Consider the following 26106-nt stretch of genomic DNA (forward strand, 5'->3'; position numbering starts at 1 on the left):
AGGGGCACCTTCTTTTGGGGCTCATAGAATTGGACCCCCTGGTCCAATCTTTTTGAAACTTGGAGGGTATTTTGGGGAGAGGCACTAGATGCTATACTGAAAATTTGGTGCCTCTACCCCAAAAAACAGCCCCCCAGAGCACCAGATACCCGTGGATCAATTCTCCATGATTTTCTATGGGAATAAATCTCCACAGGGAATAACAGAGTCCCCAGCAGACATTTCCCTCCCCTCCCCCCGCTTTCTGACGACCCTGAAGCAGGGGGAGGGCCTCCAAACCGTGGGATCCCTTGCCCCCACCTGGGGATTGTCAACCCTAATTGCTACAGACTTATTCCTTCTCCTCACTAGGGCAAAGAGTTGCCCTCAAAAATTACTTAGAGAATGGTGGTCAGAAGAGCTTCTGTGAGGTGAATTAGATCAACCCTCAATAGGGTTGCCAAGTCTAATTCATGAAATATCTGGGGACTTTGGGGGTGGAGCCAGGAAACATTGGGGTGGAGCCAGGAGCAAGGGTGTGACAAGCATAATTGAACTCCAAAGGGAGTTCTGGCCATCACATTTCAAAGGACAGCACACCTTTTAAATGCCTTCCTTCCATAGGAAATAATGAAGGATAAGGGCACCTTCTTTGGGGGCTCATAGAATTGGACCCCCTGGTCCAATCTTTTTGAAACTTAGGGAGTATATTGGGGAGAGTCACTGGAAGCTATACTGAAAATATGGTGCCTCTACCTCAAAAAATGGCCCCAGAGCCCCAGATACCAGATCAATTCTCCATTATTTTCTATGGGACTAAGCCTCCTTAGGGAATCATGAGTTCCTAGCAGACATTTCCCTCCCCTCCCCCCCGCTTTCTGATTGCCCTGAAGCGGGGGGAGGGTCTCCAAACCGGGGGATCCCCTGCCCCCACCTGGGGATTGGCAACCCTATTTCTCAAACATTTCCTATTTTTTCTCTCTCTGTTTCTAGGTACTTCACAGCTTCCTGTTGAGATTGGGTCCCTCAAGACTGTGTATAAAACTGGAGAAACTATTGATGTATCTTGTGTGGTCTTTGATAATGAACTAGTGAACTTAGAGTGGAGTTATCCAGGGAAAGTGGTAAATGCCCCTTTTGTTCTTGAATAAATTACCGGAGAAAGCTTTGGGCGGGGTTTTTAGTTGTTTTTAATTCCTGGAATCAAGACAGATGAAGAAAAAGCAATTTCTTGTCATATTTACTCAGTACTAAGACTTCATTGTGAGCAAACATGCAGGGATTTACAAGAGTTTATGAGGAGATGAGGACCATATGAGGTTGACAGGAAGTGGGACTATGGTTGTACAGTAATAACGCCCACTTTAACGTGCAGTCTGGAAACTATAACAGAACAAAACCAGAATATTCCTAAACTTAAGTCACACACATATTGATCCTCCTTTATGACCCCACAAATGACTCCCGAGTCACAATCTGAGAATTTGATTCTTCTTTTAGGTACCTTGGTATGTACGAATTAAAGTGCTAGATTAGGACAAGGGAGACCTTGTTTCAGATCTCTGTTGTCACAAAATCCCTTTGCTGGCCCTGGTCATTACCTCTTAGTCAATCCACCTCACAAGATGGTTGCCAAAATAGCAGATGCCATTTCTGTATATTATTTCCTCTGGTATCCAATGGAAGGATGGAATAAGTAGAATGTTCATCAGTGCTATCTTGGTAGAAAAAAGTGTAAGGAGAGATCAAATCCAAGTTGTTATAAACAAAGTGAAGCCTTGTTTCGTGATAAGGCCTTACTAGTTCTCTCAAAGACCAGAAACATTTTGTCCAGTCATCTTTGCTGGGAAAGTCTTAGGTTTCCCCCCATAGCCATGGTATGGGAACTATTCTAGGCGTGTCTACTTGGAAGTAAGTCCTGTGTTATTCACTGGGGCTTCTTCACAATAAAGTTTCTTAGGGTTACAATTTATGTTATGGGACTACTGAAGCTTCATTTATTATAACCTGATCTGTACAAAACTGATCGTGACATTTTTTTGTTCTTTTTGTGTGGCAGTTTTCATAAAGGCCCTGCCCCATTTTCTCTCACCATCTTGAAGAAGACTTATATAGATTTTGATCCATTAAAAAAAGCTGCTCCCATCCTATTGAAACTTATCTATTTCTCAAATAATCCTTCCTTAACACTGTGACCAATTTCGCACTCACCCTACACTGCTCTGACATTCCTCTTTTCAGTGTGGCGTCCTTCTGATTTCCCACTATCTGACCCGGGGCTTCAGCTTGTGTCGCTGTTTTTGCGTGGCAAAGAGAAACTGTTTTTTAGTACTTTCTCTTTGCCTTGCAAAAACAGCAACACAAGCTGAAAGCCCCAGGGCAGACAATGGGAAATTGGAAGGATGCCACATTGAAAAGAGGAGCATCAGAGCGGCATGGGGTGAGTGCAAATAGAGACTAATGCATTTGCATTTGAAGTACTTCAGCAGTGGTTCCAAAATTAATAACGTGGCCAGAAGAAGATTTGTATCACTCCCAAAACATACCTCACAAGGTGCCTGTTGTAGGGTGAGGAAGACAAGGTGATTGTAGGCCACTCTGAGACTCCATAGGGTAGAGAAAAGTGGGGTATAAAAACCTACTCTTCTTCTGCCCATCAGATCTCACTTAAAGAAAGGATCTGGAGCTGCACTGCCTCTGAAGATCTTAATGTGTGGAGAAGCAAAGGGTTCCTCAGAGTGCCAGATTATTTGCTGCAATGCTAACTTGTTTAACGAAGATTTATTTTGCCTCTTTTCTTAATGCAGAAGAACAAAGGAACAATCACAGTTGAAGACATCAAAATTCCATCCCAGAAGCTGGTCTATACCTTGAACATCCCAAATGCTTCAGTAGAGGACACTGGAAATTATGAGTGTGCTGCCCAACATGTGATCAACGATGTTACAAAAACCCAGAAAATAGTAATCACAGTTTATGGTACAATTTATTTCTTGTTTCCATACGATGCCCAGTTTATCAAGACAATGGCCCATTATTGAGAGATACTCATGGAAATGTTCATCGTTTCGCAGATAAAGGGTTCGTTCGCTTGGAGCCCCATTTTAGCCTCCTGGAAGATGTCAATCTACATGGAGTTAAGAACTTCATGCTTGATGTGTATGCATACCCAGCTCCCAATATGTTCTGGCTGAAGAACAATGTGACTCTGATTGAGAATGTCACAGAGATAGTCACTAGTTCCAAGCAGATTAATGAAACAAGGTAAGAAATGCTTGCTAAGGGATCTGTAGATGTTTTAACAGTTTCATTTTCTGTAAGTAAAATCTTGGGGCTCAGTTCACTAAAATCCTGTATTTGGAATTGAGTGTGGGGAGGGGATAAGTAAATCAAGTCTTGTTCCACAAAAATTAAGAACAGTGTACTCATTTTAGTCTACTCTTTCTTTTGGGTATATTGGCAATGCAGATGTAAACTGCTCTTAACTATCTTTCAAGCAAAGATGTTGACAGGGAATCATGGGAACAGTAGAGATGTGAGGGAGGCTGAGACAAACTCCATGTTACATTTTCTTTTATAGTCATTCTAAAAGACTTTCCCCCCTTTCCAGATGTAGTAACTCAGCTTGCTTTTTCAACAATGGTTAAGCCATTTATTTCCCTCCTGTTTTCTTCTTGACTTGCTTCTTCCTTCTTTGGGGGAATCTTGTGAGCATCTGTATTCTTTCCTCAGTAGGGTGCAAGCAGTAGGAAGGCTTTCCTTCTTTCCAAAAAGCATCAGGGAATGAAATTGTTAAAGACTTCTCTCCATTCACCTCCTTGAAAAAGCAGCCCCACTGGCTGCAATTGGAAAACAAAAGCAAGTCTTTTAAAACGAACCCAGAAGAAAGCCCATGGTTTAACAGAGAAGCCCCAGCACTCTTATGAAACCAATGTTCCCAGGATTCTTTCGAAGAAAGGCATAACACTTAACCTGGACAAAATGGATAAATGTTTGTAGGGGAGTCATACTCTATAAATTGTCCATGTTTTTCAGTGACTGATATTGATCGCTCTCTCCTTTGGAAACTGCGACATTATTTCAAATCTCTGTGAAAACTCCTTCGGGCTGATTCTCCTCTGTCTTTGAGCATTGTTTTTAGTTTCTTTCCTCAGTGTGCCATATATCACTAGCTGAACTGAGGTATTATGGCCAATTCACTTCCTTTCTGGTACAGGGCCATTTCAAGGTATTTTGTAACTCCAAGCAAATGTTGCCCCTACTACTTGACCGCCACAATAAGGGGTTTGTGTACAATAACCTAGAGTCTGTACAATGCACTCCCAGGTACTGTGACCTCAGGTCTCTCTCCTCTCCATTCCCTGCTTCAGATGAGAGCCATCAGGCAGCATCCTTCTCAGCCTTCCTGCACTCCTCTTTCAATATGGGGCAGCAAGATGTGCACACCACATAGAGCTCCTTGAACTCTCACATGGTTCGCTCAACTGTAGAGAGTTCAATTGCCATTTGGATTGACTTAGCAACCTCATTGGACAGTGAGGTATATTCTTCATCACTATGGCAGAGTGGTCAATTCCCTTGTCTTAGCATCAGGTGTTCAATGGTGCTATCGAGGGGTAGAATTCTAGCAGGAGCTCCTTTGCATATTAGGCCTCACCTCCCTGATGTAGCCGACCCTCAAAGAGCTTACAAAAAAGAGCCTTGTAAGCTCTTGGAGGATTAGCTACATCAGGGGGTGTGGCCTAATATGCAAAGGCACTCCTGCTAGAATTCCACCCCTGCTGCTATCCCAAAGAGAAGTACACCCTTCTTAGCCCACTGTCTTCAATGGGTTTAGATGACTGCAGCTCTGTTTAAGATAGCACAGAAAGTACAGCATTCTTTCTTTTCTTTCAGATAACGATAACCTCTCTCACTTAATTCCACTAATTTTCATTCCATAATATAGGATTTATGTCTTCTCAAAATGTGTGTTTCATGGAGAAAGGCAACTTCAAAATGGTGACATTACACGTAGGGAGTGTTTCCTAGACATCTTCTTGGTTTCAGTAAGGCTGCTGGTTTTGCTTAGAATGAGACTTCTGTGATATTTTGCAAGAGTTAATGCGGAGTTTTGTCTTCATAGGTACCGAAGTGTATTAAAACTAATTCGTGCCAAGGAAGAAGATAATGGAAATTATACCATTGTAGCACAGAATGGAGATGAAATTCAAAGATATACTTTCTCTCTGTTTGTACAAGGTAAGACTATAAAATAGCTACAGTCCATGTTAAATTACAATAGAGAGGCAGAAATGAAACTGATACAATGGAATTTAGAGTATATTTAAACATGGCACTATCTATTGGGTAGTAATAGGATTTCCAGGTCCTCCCTAGCTACCGATGGGGGTTGGGGGTAGGGCTACTCGATCCATGTTGGGAAACTCCTGGAGATTTGGGGGAGGAACCTGGGACCTCAGTGGGGTGCAGTGCCCCAGAGTCCATCCTCCAAAGCCTCCATTTTCTCCAGGGGATCTGATCTCTGTAGTTCGTAGATAAGCTGTAATTCCACGAGATTCCCAGGTCCCACCTGGAGGCTGGCATTCCTAGCTAGCAAGCTGATGTAGACTACTGAGTTATGGTGGACACAATGCTAGACTCAGACAAGAGAAACTTAAGTTAAAATCCTTAGCTATGAAATTCACTGACTGTGCCATCCTAAGCAGACTTACTACCTTGTATATTCATTGATTTCAGTGGACTTGTGTGTGTGTGTGTATTTGTGGTGGTGATGGTGGGTAAACTCTTCTTAGAATTGCACTTCAGCCAGTCATTCTCTTTTTGTGTCACCTACGTCACAGAGTTGTTGAGTGGCTAAAATGGTAAAAATGTTCATATCTGCACAGAAATTCGATCCCTGGTTCAAGACCAACTCTCTGTCTACTATATAATACTGACTTTCAGTGGGATTTTGTAAGATGCTGCATGTCAAACATGCTCATGTGAGAATAATGTACTGTGCATAGGAAGTTAGTAGAACAGTGGAAAGGGTGAGCTAAAACTCTGGAACACAAAACACACTCATACGTCTGGTTTTCTCTAGGGAGGGAGCTTTTTGCATGAGAGCACTTTTACTAGTGCGATTTCCCCATCAGTCTAGATGACAGAGCTATATTGTTTCTTCTGCAAATCCATCCTTGTAATTACTGTTTTCAGCGTTTGTATTATCTCAAGAGACAGCATATGATACAAACAATACTTCTTACATCAAATCACCTAGGAGTAAACCCATTGGCCATGAAAGATACTTTGGAAGTTATTTCAACCCCAGATGTTGACATACTTAGACATCTGTTGTGCCTGGCTGACAGAAATCTTCCTTCCACATGAATTTAATTTGGAGAGAGGAAGGAGTGCATAAAAGGAGTAGGGAATTGTAGTGCAAAACTGACAATGAGTGGAGAACTGATGTTGGCCAACATTTTCCAGGTTTTTTTTAAAAAAAAAGATTTTAAAAGATTTTTTAAAGATTTTTTTTTTTAAAAGGGAGGAATTCATACAGATGCCTGCTCCTGTTTCTTTGCTATCATTTGTTTTCTTTGTTTTTTGTGCTTGCACCTTGTTGTTCTCTGAGTAGCTCATACATATGATTTGTATGTAGGGTCTTATCCAGGCAACTTTTAGCTTAAGTGTCGTGTGCCTTCAGACCACTCTAGTGTGGCTGAAGAGAATAAGACAAGATTTCCTCATACTCTCTTTCCCTCTACGGGATATAGTTCTTATTTAAATCAATTAATTTCTAATTCCCACTGAAGACAAACTATCATCTTGACTGCATTAATTTTTACTCTTGAGCTCAATGACACTTACCCCAAGTAATTGTGAAGGTGGAAACTCAGCTGGGGTTTTCCCACAACATCACTGGACTGGAGCCTACTGAGTTACTCGGCCAGTCATTCAATAGCGATGGATATCAGGGGTCTCATAGACTCATCCTGATCTATTCCTTTCCAGTCCCAGCTATAATTCAGGACCTGGTGGATGTTCATCAGGGCTCAGCTGTGCAGACAGTGAAATGCTTGGCAAAAGGGACACCCCTCCCAGATGTGGAATGGCTAGTTTGCAAGGACATTAAAAGGTAAGGCTGTTCAAAGCTGATCTTCTTTGAATAGCACCAGCTTTATGGTGTGATCCAGATTTTTTGCAAATGGCAGAATTTTTTTTTGAAATTTGGTGTGGGGTGACCTGACTTGTGAATAAAATTCCACTTCAGATCCCAATGGATGCAGCTGTGTTCTCAATGTGTGGTATTATTTATGTCCAATTAGTTGTAAATTGTTTTTTATTGAGCAATTCTTAATAACCTCTGGGCAGTTGTGTACTATGCTTATCAAAACTAGTTTTGCTAGCTGGGAGGAAACTAAAGCTAGAAGAGTATCAAGGTCTTGGATCCACTGAAGGTGCAATGATTTCCACCTCCAGAGCACAACTTTCTTACCTCCCACCATTAGTATTGCCTGCCCTTTGCTGGCAACCCCTGGGAGCTTCTGGTGGGGAGCAGAGACTCATGAAACCAGTCATGATCCCACAACATCACTTCCAGTCATTTACCCAAGAGAAATGTCACAGGTTTATTTTGTGCTCTTGCAATTTCTCTATGGTTTTGACCATAGAGATTTCTGAAATTCCTAGAGTATCGTACAATACCATGATGTCCAGGTATATGACTGGAAGTGATGTTGTGATATAGTGCACTGTCAGTTTTCCCCTCCCCCATTCTGCCTCCTGCTGCTGCCTGGCAACCTGGCAAGCAGGGTCGGCCCCACCACCAGGCAAACTAGGTGATTGTCTAGGGCACTGGCCTTCTGGGGGCACCGAATTGGGCATCCTCATGTGACTTGGTGACGTTATCGGCACAGGGGAGGGGGACTAAAAGTTAGCCTTGCCTAGGGCCGGCCCTGCTGGCAAGGCTACCTACCACCCACTACAGCCCCAAATGTCTCCATGCTGTTCCTGCTCTGAGGGCATTTTGGGCTGCAGCAGGAAGGGGATGTGAGAAAATTGCACTCCTTGGATAGAAAACATTCCATCTGTGAAAATTCTTCATTGAATCCTAGTCCAGATTGGCTACAGCATATTGTTCTGACTCCTGGTAATTTTTGCTAGAACTTTAAGGAAAGCCTGTAATAAGGATGAGAAACTTGTGAAACCTTCAGAAAGGGAGAAAGTTGATTTTTAAAAAAATAAATATGCTCTTATATACAAAAAGTAGCCCTATGTGGTTTCTTGTAAAAATTAAAGAAATTAATGTTCAGGACAATCCTTACTATATTTTGCACTTGCTCATCTCCAGATGCAGCAACGAAAGCTCATGGACGCTTCTGACTAACAATATCTCAGATATTACTATGGATACTCATCTTGATGAGAAAAACGCCATCGAGAGCCAAGTGACCTTTCAGAAAGTGGAAGAGACTTTGGCTGTTCGGTGCATGGCAAGGAACGACCTTGGCACTGTTACACGAGAACTGAAGCTTGTGGCACCTAGTAAGTTAATGTGAGAACTTTGAGAGCAAGCCTAAGTAGGTCTACTCAGAAGTAAGTCCTACTTTATTCAGTGGGCTGTACTCCCAGGAAAGCATTCTTAGAATTATACCCCTTGTGTACATTTTAGGACTGCAGCTATTATCTCCTCCAGCAGATCCAATCCTATTTGAAACTATGTTTGCAGCTGAATGTAATAGCTACTTTCCTAAGAATACAGCTTTTAAAATAAACTGGATAGAATGCAATACTGTGTGATGCTTCTGACATGGATTTAGAAGGCTTGAGAGAGACAATACATTGCATAGATCATTGAGGTTCTTTATACTGAACTCATTATTAATATTGCTGTATCTGAGGTAGTGTTCTTAATGTATTAATATACTGACTTGAGTAAACTGCAGTTACTTATCAGTTGTTCTGAATGATCTTTGTTTTATAACTAGGGCCATGAACATACACACTTGACGAAATAATGCACTTTCAATCCACTTTCCAACTAGACTTTACTGTGTGAGCTGGCAAAATCCAGTGGGAAAGTGCATTGAAAGTGGATTGAAAGCGCATTATTTAGTGTGTGTGATCGCAGTCTAACAGTGCAATCCTAAAGAGAGTTACACCAGTCTAAGCCTATTCATTTTAATGGGCTTAGACTGGAGTAAGTCTCTTTAGGATTGTACTGTACGTTGCTTAACTCTTTCTTTTCTGTGTATAAGGAATATTGTGGACTAAGGATTCATTTTGCAGCTCAAGTCTATGAAAGATTATGCTACAACGATAATAGTGCCATTGCAAGCAGTTATACCCTTCAAAGATCGTTGGCCACAGTGGGCTTAGAAGGGAGGGGGTAACTCTGTTTATGGTTGCACTTTCTTTTGTTCTCCCCTCCTAATACATTTAGGAGACTATCAAGAACTGGAATAGCTGGAGAGTTATGTGAACTATTAGGACTGGCATTATTTCCTGCCCTCCTCCCACACAAATCTGTGCTTTTCCACAGCATTCATGAGGAAGGGAAGTAGTGTACAGAGGAAATACTGGCATCACATGGGTCTTTAATCTCAAGAAGGGCAGGAAGTAACAGATGTTAATTTAAAGATGAATGCAAGTAAATAAGAGTTGAGCACTTGTAAGTCCCTTTGAGAGTCTTAAGCTCATGCTTAACTTTAGAATTAATAGGTTGGATCTGGGGTTGCCAGCTGAGCACTGGCAACCAGACAGAGATTCTGTAATCAAGGCAATGAAATTGTCATTGTACTGATGCCATGGCATCAGTTCCATGTTTGCACTGCAGATAGGGTTGCTAGCCTCCAGGTGGGGCATGGAGATCTCCTGTTTTTACAACTGATCTCCAGTTGGCAGAAATCAGCTCCCCTGGAGGAAATGGCTGCTTTGAAGGATGGATTCTATGGCATTGTACCATGCTGAAGCCCCTCCCCTTCCCAAAACCCTGCCCTCTCCTGGATCCACACCCAAAGTCTCCAGGTATTTTTCAACACAGGACCGGCAGCCCTAACTGCAAGTTATGTCACACAGCATTAGTGTGACACTGGTTTCCGTCCTCATTTTATTCCTTCTGCCAGGACCGGATCTACATGGTTTTTTTTGGGGGGGGTGCAAAATTAAAAAAATGACAACCCCTTATGGACCCATTCTATCTTATGGGCCCACAGAATAGAAAGGACTCCATACTCAATTTGTCGTCACCCCTCCAGTGTGCCCAGGGCGAGTGCCCCCTCTGCCCCCCCCTAGATCTGGCCCTGCCTTCTGCTCCGCAGAGGTACTGAGGTGCCAAGGACCCCTAGTTGGATTCCTTGGATCTGTTCTGCTAACGGTAGTGCCTTCCTCCAGCACAATGCCCCTTTCCCTTGGCTCAGGAGACTTTGCGTCAAGAGAAAGTGTCGTGTGCCAGAGGAAGGCACCAAGATTAGCAGAACAGATATGTCCATGGGATACAACCCAAAGAGACTCAAAACCACTTCACTTTGCCACCTCCTTTTAAAAAATAGAGATAAGACGCTCCAGTTATAAACAAGGTAAATACACAAGAGCAAACATGAACATAAGCATGATTCTCTGAGAGTTTTCATTCTGGAATGCTTCTTTTTTTGAGATCGTAAGGCCTACACCTCAATTTTACTTTATAAGACTTTCTTCAAGCTAAGAAATTCCTGCAGGCTCAGCCTTACTGGTTTTCTTTGAAGGTATCTGTTAGCTGCTCATTCAGTGCCCATGTTATTTAAAAGAAAAGCCAACAGAGATTCTACGTAGCTTTGTTTTTATTAAAATGTTGATATTTGGCAGCAGCCCCGTGGCGCAGAGTGGTAAAGCAGCAGCACTGTGGTCTGAACTCTCTGCTCACGACCTGAGTTCGATTCTGGCGGAAGCTGGATTCAGGTAGCCGGCCCAAGGTTGACTCAGCCTTCCATCCTTCTGAGGTCGGTAAAATGAGTACCCAGCTTGCTGGGGGAAAAGTGTAAAAAGATTGGCGAAGGCAATGGCAAACCACCCTGTAAAAAGTCTGCCATGAAAACATCACCCCAGATTCGGAGATGACTGGCGCTTGCACAGGGGACCTTTCCTTTCCTTTTCTGATATTGATGTTAATATTTTCTCTTGTATCCTTGAGATGAATTCCCATCCATCTGCTGAAAATAAAAAAGCTAAGCCACATATTTCCTTTTCCCTACAGCTTTACGATCTGAACTGACAGTGGCCGCTGCAGTCCTTGTGCTGCTAGTGATTGTAATCATTTCCTTGATTGTCCTGGTGATCATATGGAAACAGGTAATTTAGAAAAAAAGCCTCCTTCAGATAGAGGCCATTCACTTATTCAGTAGGGATAGAGCTAGGATTGCCAAGTCCTACCTTGGCTTCAGCAGGCAATACCATAGAGTTTTTACCCAACTGCTAGAGTGTCCCCTGCACAACGTGCCTGGTGCAGTGACATCCCTTCTTGGTGACGTCCTCATGCCAGGCACGTTGTGTGACAACGGAACTCTTTGGGGGTAGGGATCCCCTCAGCAGCCTGTTCCATGCTGGTGGGTTGGGGGCTCTCAAACTGGAGGAAACCCCGCCCCCAGCAGGAGCTTGGCAGCGCTCGATGGAGCTAACATTTGACATACTGTGGTTTGTTCTTCACACTGCAGAAGCCAAGATATGAAATAAGATGGAGAGTCATTGAGTCCATCAGTCCTGATGGCCATGAGTACATTTATGTGGATCCCATGCAGCTGCCCTATGACTCAAGATGGGAGTTTCCCAGGGATGGATTAGTGCTGGGTAAGGACCTTAAGATGTCACCTTCATTTGCACCTTCAGTTATTCATTGCATATGGAAGTCAATATTACTGAGTTATTTAGAGTACAATCCTAGGCATTTCAAGCCATTGACTGATGAATTTAGAAAGGTGTAGCTCTGCTGATTTTGTGCAGCTAGCCGGAGCTATCAGAATACATGGTGCTTTGCAGAATGGGATAACAAAAAGGCAGATTTAAACTTTGATAAAGAGGGAAACAAAGAGAGAGGAGGTAAGGAAGAAGCCTGAATTGTATTGTTAGCCCTGGGTAGTAATTGGATGGGTAACCTCCAAGGAATATCAGGGGCTTTGTTCCGCTCCTACTCCTTTCCGCTCCTACTCCTTATGCTGCATGCAAAAGGAGCTTTAGACCTCTTCTCCCGCACCATTACATGAAAAAGAAACAGTCTGGGGAGGAAAGTACTTTTTGGCTTGTTGCAGAACAGTGGGGTCTGTTAAAGCTATGTTGTTTTAAGGATATGCCTTGACCTGGATAGCCCAGGCTAGCCTGACCTTGTGTATATTCTGTATTCTTGGTGCTTGGGAGGGGCCACAGCGGGAGGGCTTCGGGTGTCCTGGCCCCACTGATGGACCTCCTGATGGCACCTGGTTTTTTTGGCCACTGTGTGACACAGAGTGGGCCATTGACCTGATCCAACATGGCTTCTCTTATGTTCTTATATCCCAGAAGCTAAGCAGGGTTAGCCCTGGGTAGTAATTGGATGGGTAACCTCCAAGGAATATCAGGGTCTTTGTGTCGCAGAGGCAGGCAGTAGTGAACCACCTCTGAAATGCCTCTTGCCTTAAAGCAAGTCTAGCTCGCCACCTAGTGATGCATTACGCCAAAAGATCTAGAATATCAGGTTGCCATAAAATCTTAGGATCTCCCTTCTATATTACACTTATTGCCGTATGATAATGTTGATGATTCCACATAGAAATGCTGTTCTGGTGAATCCAGCTTGACCCCCATTACAGTTGGGAATCTGACCCCAGCTGGGGAGTCTGTCCTCATCTTTTGAAAATATTTGGTCATTGGTTCAAGGATTACTACGCTCAACTATAGTACATGACACTATACTACACAATGCTATGACAATCCCCAGAGCTGCAAAAATTGGGAACTCTCCAGCTTTACAGAAAAAAAATATTTCTTTGTAGATTAATCAAGGGGGGGGGGGGTCTGATGAACCCTCTCTGTGTTCCAGTCATGGAATACTGACTAAAAGGGGGAGGGAAATGTGTGCATGTATGGGGTTGTCTGCTGAGCACTGGCAACTCGTTGGGGACTCTGGGGGCTGGGATACCCTGAAAGCTCAAAGAATGTTTAAGAACTGTGTGCGTTACTTGCACGTTGGTCCTCTCTTTCTAGAACGTTCCGTGCCTACTCCTTATGCTGCATGCAGAAGGAGCTTTAGACCTCTTCTCCCACACCATGACATGAAACAGAAACAGTCTGGAGAGGAAAGTACTTCTTGGCTTGTTGCAGAAGAGAATATGGCCATGGGGTTTTCTGCAGTGGGGCAAATAACTCCAAATAGCTCATTTCTGTTTGGGGTAACAGCAAAGGGAAGGGGGACAGAAACATCTCATGCATGCTACTGCAGTCCCCAGTAATATATGACTGTGCCATCATTCACAAGTTGGGTCTGAGGTCCCCAGCATCTCATACCCTGTGAATTCCATTCCATGGACATTGATCCTGGGCAAACATAACACACCATTACAAACACTCTGATGCTAAAAATCAAATATCTCACCCTTGTCTTCCACATGCTTCTCGTCCCGTTAGTCATTTTAACAGCGCCATATGTATCTTGCAAGAATTTTCAGAATGTACACAAGAAAGAATATTTCCTTAATATGTCATTACATGGACTTTTCCTTCAGATATAAAATGGGATGATTCCAGTAATAGAAAAATATTTGTGGTTCACTCTCAAACACATGTATTGGAAGGATTATGGTTCAGGAAAAACAGCACTTAATTAAATCCACTTGGTTTAAGAGGAAATCGAACCACACTGTAAAAATGTATTCTATAATCTGGATTTTATTATGTACATGAAACAGTAATTAAAACCAAGGGTGAGGCACTGATGTTCCTGTCTTTCTGACTCACTAGCACGAGTTTTCGAGTAAACTTTAAAACGTTCTCGTTTATGAGTAAATGCATGAGTAATATGCAATTTCAGCTCTCTTGAATGTGTATGGCATTTTGTTGGCATACCAAATATTCCTTTGGGTACTAATCTGTTAAAAGACCAATTTTCCATTTGAGAAAATTACTCCAGTTTTAGCTCAGTATAGTAAGTGGCAGCTCCATTAACTAGCTCTGTATTAGGGAGCAGCTTGATCCATGTTAGCATTTCAGATGATAAAAATCCTTCTGCACTCCCCGTAGCTTAAAACAGGCACAATAAAAGACAGTAGGGCTTCCCTCCCCGCTGGCAAATCTTGGTATATAGAACACTTGTTCTATCTTAATTATTAATGATTTTCAGAATAATTTTTTTTTGAGGGGGTGACTGCTCCAGTGACATCTTTTTTTGGCAGAATGCACAAGCTTTACAACTTTATCACTGCATTGTTAGTTCACTAGAGACCCTTTGTTGTTTGCATTGTTTTTATCACATTTTGCAATCTGTCTTGAGTCTTAGTAAGAAAGGTAGACTCCTCTTCCTCTGTCCTTATAGGAAACTGTCACCTCACTGTATATTAACAAGCAGCCCCCAAAGTAACAGCCACTTATATGGCTGAATCACATGATAACAAAGTCATCGAAGCAGCCACAAGGACTTGTGTGAATTTCCCTTGCATTTCCCCCTTGTAAACAGAAAAGTATATGGGCCATAAATCAGCCCCAAAATTCTGTTGATTTTTAATTACTGGGGGGAAGTCCTATGCAAGTTGCATTGGGGGGGCAACAGAATAAAGCTGAATGCATAGAGAACTGGCCATTTGATGTTGTCCTTTTAGAACACAGCACAGGCCTCAATTTGGGCAGAAACTCACAAGATCGGAGCTCCAGAACCTCTAAATTTTATTGTGCTCTTTTTTTCTTATCCTCCCTCCCCACCATATGTGCTTCTGGGCTCCGTTGCTCAAACCCCCTGTGAGAATTTTGCTGAACTCTTAAGATTTTGACCAAAAAAAAATATGGGAAAATAACCAAAACATATAAAGCAAACAGATGGAAATCTTCATCATGCCACTGTGGCCACATAGGAGAAAATAATTTAAAAAGTATGATGGGAGTAAGGTTTTATTATGACAATTATAATTCAAGAAGCATTTTAAGGTAGATGCTGACATAATTTAGTACCCCTTCTGGTGATGTCAGGGGTGTGTGGCATATGCAAATGAGTTATGCACCTGAGTTGTGCTTCAGCACCTGTTTTTCTACAAAATGACCCTTCACAAGTATATTAGTAAACAATGTTTGCAGACATGTAACATTTTCTTTGTATAAACAGAAAGGGTTGTGGAGCAGAAAACAATCCCAGGGCTCATTATTTTTTGCTTTCTCGTATTGGTTCCTTAAGTGAAAGAAGAGATTTGAGTATTGTATCTGCTGTAGCCCTTGGATAGTGAAAGTCACCCAGTTAACAACTGAAGATTTCTTGAAACTGTTCTTGGACTGTACTGTCTGGAATTGCTGGGGGTGGGGGGTGGGGGTGGAGAAATGTTTCTCAAAGGCAATTATTCTTTACCTGCACAAAGCCAGCATGTTACAGAGCAAGCTAATGGAGAACTCTTCTCTCTGGCATGCAGCTTTCTGAATGCTGGGATTGCATGCCCTGCCATATAAACCCCGTCCCCTCCTACCAGCAGTTTGGTGTAGTGGTTAAGTGTGTGGACTCTTATCTGGGAGAACCTGGTTTGATTCCCCACTCCTCCACTTGCACCTGCTGGAATGGACTTGGGTCAGCCATAGCTCTGGCAGAGGTTGTCCTTGAAAGGGCAGCTGCTGTGAGAGCCCTCTCTAGCCCCACCCACCTCACAGGGTGTCTGTTGTGGGGGAGGAAGGTAAAGGAGATTGTAAGCTGCTCTGAGACTCTTCGCAGTGGAGGGCGGCATATAAATCCAATATCTTCTTCAGCAGTATGCAGTGCTAGGGGCTGCATCCTGCCATGTGGTGTGCAGACCTTCAGCCACAGAAAGACCCTGGAGCTTGGGTTTAAGCTCAGGATGTTGGCGTGGGCTTGAAAAGTTACAAGAAGCTTTGTCCTATCCTGGATGCTCCAAAGGGGAAAGAGTTCTGTCACAAGATGCCAGATGACAGTTTTTGTTTGGGAAGTGAGCTCTGTAGTATCTAAATCAGATAGTTTTATGGGGAAAACATTCGGGCCAGGATCTTCTCAGGTTTGGAGAGCTTGGGTTGTACACTTAGGGTGCGTTCACACTACACTAAGTGTTTTGCAACTGGATTTTTTTTACTGTGTAGGAACAGCAAAAATCCAATTGCAAAAAGTTCAGTTTGATGTTTAGCAAATCACTATAGAGAAGGGCAGCTCAGAGAGTAAGTTAGTGTCACTTTCTCTGGTCAGAGAAAGGGAACTTTCTCACAGCACATCCGCTGCATCTGTACAGTTCCAGTTTTCTGTTAATTGGAATTGATACGAATCCTACCTATGTACAACTAGATCAGATCATAAATATTAAAAATAGAATACTACCACCTCCCTTAACATGATACAGTTGCCTCTTCTCCAAATATGCTTCTTGGGATTTTTTTTTTTAAATTTCTCTGATATTTGCATGGGGTAGGTAGTTTGTAGGGGTCAAACTGGTATGGGGCAGTGGTTAAAAGTGTTTGTTATGGATCTGAGTGATCCAAGTTCCAATCTACACTGTGGGTGAAACTTTTTTAAATAGAAAAAGCTCAGCAGGAACTAATTTGCATATTAAGCCACACCTCTGATGCCAAGCCAGCCGGAATTGCATTCCTGCTCAGAAAAAGCCCTGATCTTGGGCCAATCACTTTCTCTGAGTCCAATTCCATCTCATATTGCTCATTCTCCTCGGAGTTTCTTTGTAGGAAGGGCAAAATCAAAGCAGAATATTCGAGTTCAGAGATGCAAATAGGCTTTACTCCCCTCGTTTCACTGGAGAAGTTAGTTTTGAATGAACCAAGAGCTACACTATTTTAATGAGCAGAACAAATGAGCTCATTGGGTTCACTCTCAAGCACATACCATCGGCAAGACATAAAAAGCAGTAAAAGCAGCAAGATAAACTACGATGTTGCCTCTCAGTGAATAACAGCAATTTGTTGTCTACAGGCCGGATCCTTGGCTCTGGAGCTTTTGGGAAAGTCGTTGAAGGAACTGCATACGGATTAAGCCGGTCCCAGCCAGTGATGAAGGTGGCTGTGAAAATGTTGAAGCGTAAGTGCTGTTATCTTTCATCACTGCCAATTTGCGATGAATTGTATGAATGCTTGAATTGAGATTTGGAAAGCATAATTAATTGGCATGCTACCCCCTCCCCCCCATCGTGGGCTTTTCAGTTGTGATGCTAAATTGGATCCTAGCAAAATGTACAAGAAGATGCACTCTTATAAGCCCTCTTTGCCTCTGAAAATATGGCATACATTTTACAATACACTTTAATTGATTGATCAGTTTATTAACGGAGTCAGACCAAAGCTAGGGCTTCAAGTATAAGCACATTTGCTTGGAAGCAAATCACACTAGCTTCAGCAGAATTTACTTACACACAAATGGATAGCATTCAAAGAAGCCTTTATGTGTGTTCAAGGGAATTGTGCATACTACTGGAGGGTTTCTTTGGTAGGGTTTGCTTGGATGTGACAGCTACAGAGGGTGAAAATTGCAAAGCAAGCCCTTGTTTTTGTGTATACATATAAACAGTTAGTTCAGATCATGTTTAGTATTGTCTTAACGGCCCAACTACATATTATACTTCCCTTCCCTCATTGGGTTAGATTGAGGGACACAGTTTGAATTCTGTGCTTCCCAGGTATGGGGGCAGGGGCTGATTCAGAGTAGGGCCATAGTGTGTGTGGGGGTACGGAGGGGAAGGAGCTTAGACTTCCCACTGTGTGATTTTCTTGGAAGAGCTCCAGGGAGCTGCTGTTTACCACATTGTATGATATAATCTGGATTTAATCATGTACATGAAATGGATGGGTGACACATTAAGTTTCCCCACAAGGTAAATAACACCCCCATGTGCATTTCAGGTCAGGAAAATGGCGAGGAGGGAGTTCTAAGCCCCCACCCCCCTACACACTATAGGTCTGATCCAGATTGGTCCATGGATGCCTGGGAAGCACAACACTGCAGGATATTGGAGGCTTCTACATGGGAGCAGGGATTTGTGGTTTCCACATGGTTGTTGCATCTGCAGATAGCATGGCAGCAACAGGGGTTTCCTATGGCAGGTTTCCCTGCCCCAATCCCTCACATGGTTATACCTCCTTCCTTGGGCCCCAGGGCCTTTTCAACTTAAAAAAGGGACACTGGACTATTGTTATGACAATATACTGTTGCAACAACAGGTGCAGCCAGTTCTCAGAATCCCAAGCTTTAAAAAAAATAAAATAAGTAAGACTCTATCCTCTTGCCCTGTGAAAACATACATTTCCCTTCTCTCCTCGTACCATAGAGTTTCCCTCCCAAATTGCTAGAGTGCTCGGAAAAACCGTAGAGTTTTCCTGGGCCCTTAAGACACTGCAGGCTGGCGGGTTGGGGGCGTCCTGGGCAGGAGAATCCCTGTCCCACCTGGGATCTTGGCAGCCCTATGGTATATACATCAGTGCTGATTTTAAAAAAGAAGACCCCTAGTGACAGGGGGGAGAAATGGCTACCACAGGGACAGGATAAGGATAATGGCTGCCACGTGACTGGGAAAATCCCCCACACACTCCGGTCATTAAAGTCATTACACACTCTGGTCTTTAAAGCTTCACTGTGGTCTTTCTCAAGATTTCAGAGCAATGTAGGTATGAGAAAGGTCAGAGAAAATTCAGGGAAACTTCTAAAGGTGCACAAATGTACCCAGTGCTGTGGGAAAGCAGGATACCTGCTTCCTAAAAGCATTGCACTTGGAGAAACAACCTCTGTGGAAATGGCTGTTTTTGTGGTGTGTGTGTGTGTGTGTGAGTGTTAAGGTTGAGAAGAAATCATGAGCTTATAAATGAATGGTCTTGACTCAGATACCAGCAGAGCTGAAAAAAATCTGAATCTCTAAAGTTATAACATATAAAACTATAAAAATGTGGTGCTACTTTTAAGCAAAATCAGACTAGTTCCAAGTGAGTTCAAACAGGTTTCGCTGAACTTAGATTTCTGTTAACACAATCTGGTTCAGGAACTGACTCAGTCTACAAAATTAAGATCCGTGAACAAATAGATCATTTGCTATCTAGAGGAGGTTTCCACCAATGAATAAGTACATCTCAAAAAAAAAAAAATCCTAGCATAAGGAAATGTTGGACATGATATCACACTGAGCACAATGCATTATCATTTTATTTTACCTGTACTTTATTATGAGCATTAAAAGACATTTGTAATTCTAATTCACTTCTCTCCTTGTTGTTTTTCAACAGCCACAGCAAGATCCAGTGAAAAGCAGGCTCTCATGTCTGAATTGAAGATAATGACCCATCTTGGGCCCCACTTGAACATTGTGAACCTCTTAGGAGCTTGTACAAAATCAGGTAGGTTTTCTTTAGCTGTCCTTTCATGCCATCAAAACACAGAAGTGACGTCTATATGCTAGAGGTAGGAATGTACAGTTGGCTGCTACCTTCAGGTCAAGAAGGCAGTAAGCTTCTAGGCACAACACAAGAAGTTTGATTTGTGACATTTCTTGCCTAGAACGTGCATACTTCAGAGGTAGTTCATTTTATGAACTACTCCCATTCCATTACAGTCCACTGAGATCAGTAGGAAGAACTCTGCTAAAGCTTTCATCCAAGAAAATCAGGATGAGAGCAGGAGGTTTTCAGGAGTCCTCAAAGGTTTGGAATGAACGGATGGAAGAAACAGAACAGCCTATCCTCTTTTGGGCGCTAAGGAGTTTTGCAGAAGCCATTACTTCAGACACACCTATAGCAATTAAAGGGTGGCAATAAATGCAGTTTTAGAGGTAAATTGTTTTTAGTAATTGTATAAGCTTTTTAATAGAAAGCATTTCAAAACTTATGTTGTGAGCCTGCCTCAAAGTTTGGGAAATGGAAAATAAAATCTTAAAAGATCTGGGGTAAAGCGAAGCACAGCAGACTCAGCTTCTTCAAGTCCAGGACCTGAAGCAACCGTGAAGTCACCTGTTACCTTCCCCCATTTACTGCAGATTTGAGGATAGCAATACATGAAGGGGAAAGATGTAGCAATTTTGTGTCTGTCACGCTGGCAAATGCATCCTCAGTGGCACTGCTCAAAGCCGAAGTGTGGTTTCAGCCCATAATATTTTGGAAGAGGAGGTATTTGGCTTCCCACAAGCCTCAGAAGTATATTGACTAGAACTGCCAGCTGTTCATCATTTTTATGGAGAGCTCATACTTCGAGAGCGCTGCCCACAATAAATAATAATATGGTCGTCGTTTGCCCTTTCTTTTGAGAAGTCAGGACTGTAAATTCCAAGAAACTTCAATAAGTTTTGATGTCAGTTTCAAAATGTATTTGAAAGCAAGAAAGGAGCTGCTGGAGGCAGCACAAAGCAACATGAAGTAACTTTAAGAAAAAATAACAGAGATGGTGTTTTTAAGTGTTTGGATAGGGCTTAATGTAAGAGCCCTGTGGCACAGAGTGTTAAAGCTGCAGTACTGCAGTCCTAAGCTCTGCTCAAGACCTGAGTTTGATCCCCAGCGGAAGCTGAGTTTTCAGGTAGCTGGCTCAAGGTTGACTCAGCCTTCCATCCTTCCAAAGTCGGTAAAATGAGTACCCAGCTTGCTTGGGGGAAAGTATAGATGACTGGGGTAGGCAATGGCAAACCACCCCGTAAAAAGTCTGCAATGAAAACATGAAAGCAACATCACCCCAGAGTCAGAAACGACTGGTGCTTGCACAGGGGACCTTTCCTTTCCTAATGTAAGGAGGATCCTGAGCACTGTTAGAGATGTTATAGCACTATTAGAGATGGATCAAAATGCAATACCAGTTCCAGAATTTGGGTATCTCTTATTCAGGGAGTCTCAATAGACTCCCCCCCTTAACCTTAAAGAAATGAGATCAAAAACTCTTTTCATATGAGCTTTGACCTTCTTCTGTACTCTCTGTAAAGTGAGGATGGTTGTAACTGTTGAGGGAGCGGGCCTTAGGGTGGTAACGGGGCCTAGAACCTGCCTGATTTCACTATCCTTCAGAGCTAGCCCCAGCAAAATGCTAAGTGTTGTTTTGTTTCCTGTGTTAGGTCCAATTTATATCATTACGGAATATTGCTTTTATGGAGACTTGGTGAACTACCTGCATAAAAACAGAGATAACTTTCTGAGCCGAAATCCTGAAAAATTCAAGAAAGATCTGGACATCTTTGGAATGAATTCAGCTGATGAAAGTAATAGGAGGTAAGTTGTCTTTTAAAAGGCCATTGCTTGACCCTGCAATTATTTCTTCATATGAATATACCCAAATACATGCATGAATGAGGCAGTAACCCTATTGATAATTGCAGTGATGTGCAGACTATCATGCCAAATTGCTACTGAGGAGGGAAGATGAAGCTGCACTGATTTTTTTAGGGCAGGGAGTCCAGCCTGGAAGTGCCTTCTCTGCATTCACTTCATAGTATATCTCTTTCTCTCCATAATTAAAAACAGAGGGTGGAGGATCCAGCTTTGCCAATCTGAAGCAGAAACAAGTTACGTACTTTGCTTCTGATGGGCAGGTCCTATGTGGAGGTTACCAGTCACTTTCCCTTCCAATTCTAGGAGATCTTTTTTTTGCACTTCAATTTTTTTTATTGCTCTCCCTAAATTACCATCATGATAAACGAGCAGGCAAATGTATATTAAAAAAGAGGTGCATTAAAAAGAGGAGTACTGCCTAAATCAGGGGTGTCAAACATGCGGCCCAGGGGCCAAATCAGGCCTTTGGAGGGCTTCTATCAGTCCCCCAAGCAATTGGCTGACATCTGCTTCCTTCTCCCTTTCTCTTGCTTCCTTCTGCATCACAGCTTGCTTTGCAAGGCTTGCTCAATTGCACTGGAGCTACAGAGAAAAGTCTCTATTTTCTCCATTGAGAAGGAAGGGGGGGAGGCAGAGCTTGCTTTGCCAGTCTCCCTCAATCACACAGCAGAGCTACTAAGCCAAACCTCCCTTCTATTAGCTGGGGTTCCTCCCCCTCCTAGTCCCCTGGGGAAGGAAGGAAAAAGCCAGAGCTTCCTTTGCCCAGTTCCCTGGATCCCATGGGAGAAATACAAAGAAACCACCTTTAAGACCAATGAGTGCTAAGGTTTTAAGCATGTTTTATTTTATTTTTTTAAAAAATACATTTAATTGTGTTTGTCTGCATCCTTTATAAAGTTTATATCTCTGCCACCTAATCTTAAATAGGTACTCACATGGCCTGGCCTGTCATGGTGCAGGCCAACCTAACATGGCCTGGCCCAACAAGGTCTCATTTATGTCAGATCCAGCCCTCATGACAAATGAGTTTGACACCCCTAGCCTACAGTCTATGGGAGAGAGCAAGAACAGTCTTCTAGTGTTTGACTAACAGCCTTGCATATCTGCAGGGCTTTTTTTTTTTTTTAGCAGGAACATACAGGAATGCAGTTCCGGCTGGCTTGGTGTCAGAATATGGCCTAATAGGCAAATGAGTTCCCGCTGGACTTTTTCCTACAAAAAGCCTTGTGTGAAACAATGGTGATGTCAGGGGGTGTGGTCTAATATGCAAATGAGTTCCTGCTGGGCTTTTTCTACACCCCCCCCTGCATATCTGTCAGGCACATCTAGTTACTTTGATCTATGAGGAAAGGTAGAATGTAAATATTTATAGAAATATTTGTATTAATATTTATAGAAAATTTTAAAAAGCAGTCATTTCACTTACAAGGCTGGGGGTAATCTGCTGCGTGCTCTGTACTTCAATTAGGCCTGTCTTCACCCGACGTGAAGACAACACAGCAGGTTTGTCCTGCAGTGCTGCCCGTCAGTTAAAATCTCATTGTAACAGTTTTTTACCATAGAGGTGCATAGCTTGCATGGCCACAGCTGGCTCCCAAACACAGATCTCAGCCATTCATCCCCCACTCCCAGCCCAGCCAGTAAATCCGCATTGTGGCAGGTAATCAGCACTGGGGCCTGAAATGCCAGCACATTCAGAGCCAGCCCAGGAAGATTTTTTTTAAACTGAGGCAGTTATCTCCTCCTCACTGGAGTTCATCCAGTCTCTGACCCCTGAGCCTCGATTGATTTAGGAAGGCCTTTTTCATCATTCTGCACTGTCTGGAAATGTATTATGAGCCAAGGAATAGTAGTAAATGTGCAGATTTCAGTAACAGATTCTTCAAATGATTTGTATTAAAGTGACATGCATGGATGCCATTGGAAAAGGGAGGGATACCGATCTTTGTGATGTAATGTCTTGTGTGCTAGCTCACTTCCCAGGAATAACCCCCTTCTTGCTGCAGAGTACAAGACTTGGATACTAAACTTGCATTCTTAGAAGTTATATCAAGTGACATCAATAAAACATATTTCCCTAGAAAGACCAGAGAGCTTTCATCAAATGAATCTTCAATTCAGCTGAGATTAACAAGAGTCCTAATCATTCTAATCACATGTTTCCCTTTCTTCCCCAAACTGCAAGGTTGTCTTCAGAGATTTTGTGGCATAGTGTATCTCTAGGGTTCTTCTGATTTGCCCTTCTCCTCATTAGCAAGGCTACCAATGGCATGGGAGGAATGGAGAGTAACAGGGGGAGGGGTTGTAGAAAAAGCCCAGCAGGAATTTATTTGCATATTAGGCCACACCCCCTGACACCAAGCCAGCTGGAACTGTGTTGCTGCTCAAAAAAAAAAGCCATGGAGAGTAGATTCTTTATGATTCCTTGAAAAGTTTGGGAACAGCAGAAAATCACTGAGAGTGCACATACAGGCCTGGCAAAGAAGCACTTTGCTGCTTGATCTTTATCTTGAGCTCCACAGAGAACAGACCATGTTATCAATATTTGGACCACCATCAACTAATTTAGGACAGAGTGTGGTGTACGAAGACTCCTAAACCCCACTACACAGTGGTTTCTTTACTCTGCTACTGTGCTTTTTATTTCAGTTACGTGATCCTGTCTTTTGAAAATAACGGGGAATACATGGATATGAAACAAGCGGAAACAACTCAGTATGTGCCCATGTTAGAAAGGAAAGACAGGTCAAAATATTCCGACATCCAAAGGTCTCTGTATGACCGGCCTGCTTCGTATAAGAAGAAATCTGTGTTGGGTAGGTAAAAGTAAGTCTGCATGCACATTGGAATGCCAGGCTAAAAGGGGTCTTAATCTCTGTGTTAACAGGGCCGTAGCCAGGATTTGGAAGATCGGGGGGCATTTACATTTGGGGCGGGGCACTGATGCCCCCCAGTTCCCCACACGACCTTCACTCTAGTTGTTCTCCCTCTCTGAAACCCTCCCCTCCTCCCCCCAAGGAAGGGATGGTGGCAATGATAGTGACAGGCAGAAGAATGGGCAACGATCGGGCTGGGAGAGAGGGGAAGGAGGCGAGAAGGTGGCGATCAGGGCTGGGAGGAAGGGGAAGAGGTCAGGAGAAGCTGGATCAGGGCTGGGACTGGGAGGGAGGGGAAGGAGGCGGGGAGAAGGCGGCGATCGGGGCTTGGAAGGGAGGGAGGGAAACTGGGAAAGAGACCAGGAGAAGCCGGCGATCCAGGCAGAAGCAGCCCTCCACCTCCCCATCTGTTAAAGGGCCCGATGATCAGCTGTTTTGCATGCCCTTTAACTAGCACAGGGGCTGGGGCTCCTTCTGCCTCCAGCCCCGCAGTGCTATTTTAATGGTGGGGTAGGGAGGGTGATGGCGAGGGGCAGGCAAGGAAGAGCTTCCCTTCCCTCCTCTCTTCTCCCTGCTGCTTTCCCCACCACCACCCTCCCTTCCTTCCCCACCATTAAAATAGTGCGCAGGGCTGGAGGCAGAAGCAGCTCCAGCCCCTATGCTAGTTAAAGGGCCCGCAAAACAGCTGATCGGGGGCCCTTTAACTCCAGTGGGAGTTTGGAACTGCTTCTGCCCTCGCCTGCCAAATGCTCACGGGGCCAGTGACAGCCCCCAGAACCATGGCAGAGGCCCTGGGGGCTGCTTGGGGTCTCTAGTCAGGGGGCCTCACTCAGAAGTCGGGGGACTGTGCCCCCACAGGCCCCCTCATAGCTATGGGCCTGTGTGTTAATATCCACCCTGGGTATTTTTAATGCTACAGTTCATTGAAGAAATTGTTGCACTGGTAGTACTCTTTTTTTCTAAGACTGCCAGGTCCCCCCCAGCCACCAGTGTGTGTGGGGGGAGCATCTTCGTATCTTCCTCAAATGCTGAAAACTATTCTGTACTCTCAAGAAATCCCAGTCATGGTCGAAACAAGAAGGGTGCTTGAATCATTAAAAATCATTTAACACCAACCCCTAGTTAAAACTGTCAACTCAAGTGGAAAGAACAAGGGCCAGTTTTCATGTCTATTCTGTACAAGGCAAGACTTTTGTTTGTGCTAAATGGAAGGATTATTTCTTTGGTCATATTTTACCTGCATGGTCAAGTAGCAAGGGAAGTCTCTTAGCATGCATTCAGGTGTGGCCAGTCCATTTCGGGAGGCAATGTGCTCATCTGTAGCCTGAGCATGTGGCTGATGCTTCATAGAACCATTTCGCCACAGACAAAAAGCACTTCAAACTGCAAAAATAGAGAGAGGAGCAACTATGAAATCTACCTTTTATTTTATTCTTTATTTTATTTTATTAGATTTGTATCCCGCCCTCCCCATTGAAGCAGGCTTAGGGCAGCTAACAGGCTGATGGCAATATTAAAACATACAACATTTTAAAACAATAAAAACAAAAACACATAATAGGTGCTAATTACATTTGTACAAGAAATAACTAGGCCATATCCAAGATAATCTTTGTTGTCACAGTTTACATCCAGTGGTCTAGGCGAAGTTAGGTACAGGTTGTTCCTTCAGTTACTGCATCCATTTTAGTGGTCTTCTGCCAGCTTATATGGAACAATAAGGAGGCAAGGTGGGATGAGTTTGTTTTAAGAAATTATAGCACTATGAAAAACTAACACTGTTTCATTATAGAGTATAAATTTAATTGATTCTGCAGAACTCTTGAGG

The 26106-nt window shown here is 43.2% G+C and overlaps 1 protein-coding gene across 1 annotated transcript in view; it reads left to right on the forward strand.

Annotated features, from left to right (window-relative positions):
* Positions 1–26106, forward strand: part of PDGFRA (platelet derived growth factor receptor alpha) — a 49368-nt gene that overhangs the window by 12782 nt on the left and 10480 nt on the right. The window contains exons 4-15 of the mRNA XM_060246355.1: positions 973–1103; positions 2787–2958; positions 3054–3243; positions 5105–5220; positions 6976–7099; positions 8315–8508; positions 11198–11292; positions 11655–11787; positions 17090–17194; positions 19384–19494; positions 21189–21342; positions 24052–24218. Coding sequence (XP_060102338.1) covers positions 973–1103; positions 2787–2958; positions 3054–3243; positions 5105–5220; positions 6976–7099; positions 8315–8508; positions 11198–11292; positions 11655–11787; positions 17090–17194; positions 19384–19494; positions 21189–21342; positions 24052–24218 — 1692 coding nt within the window. The remainder of the gene's footprint in view (positions 1–972; positions 1104–2786; positions 2959–3053; positions 3244–5104; positions 5221–6975; positions 7100–8314; positions 8509–11197; positions 11293–11654; positions 11788–17089; positions 17195–19383; positions 19495–21188; positions 21343–24051; positions 24219–26106) is intronic.

Source organism: Heteronotia binoei, chromosome 9, assembly GCF_032191835.1.
Source record: "Heteronotia binoei isolate CCM8104 ecotype False Entrance Well chromosome 9, APGP_CSIRO_Hbin_v1, whole genome shotgun sequence".
Lineage (NCBI taxonomy): Eukaryota > Metazoa > Chordata > Lepidosauria > Squamata > Gekkonidae > Heteronotia > Heteronotia binoei.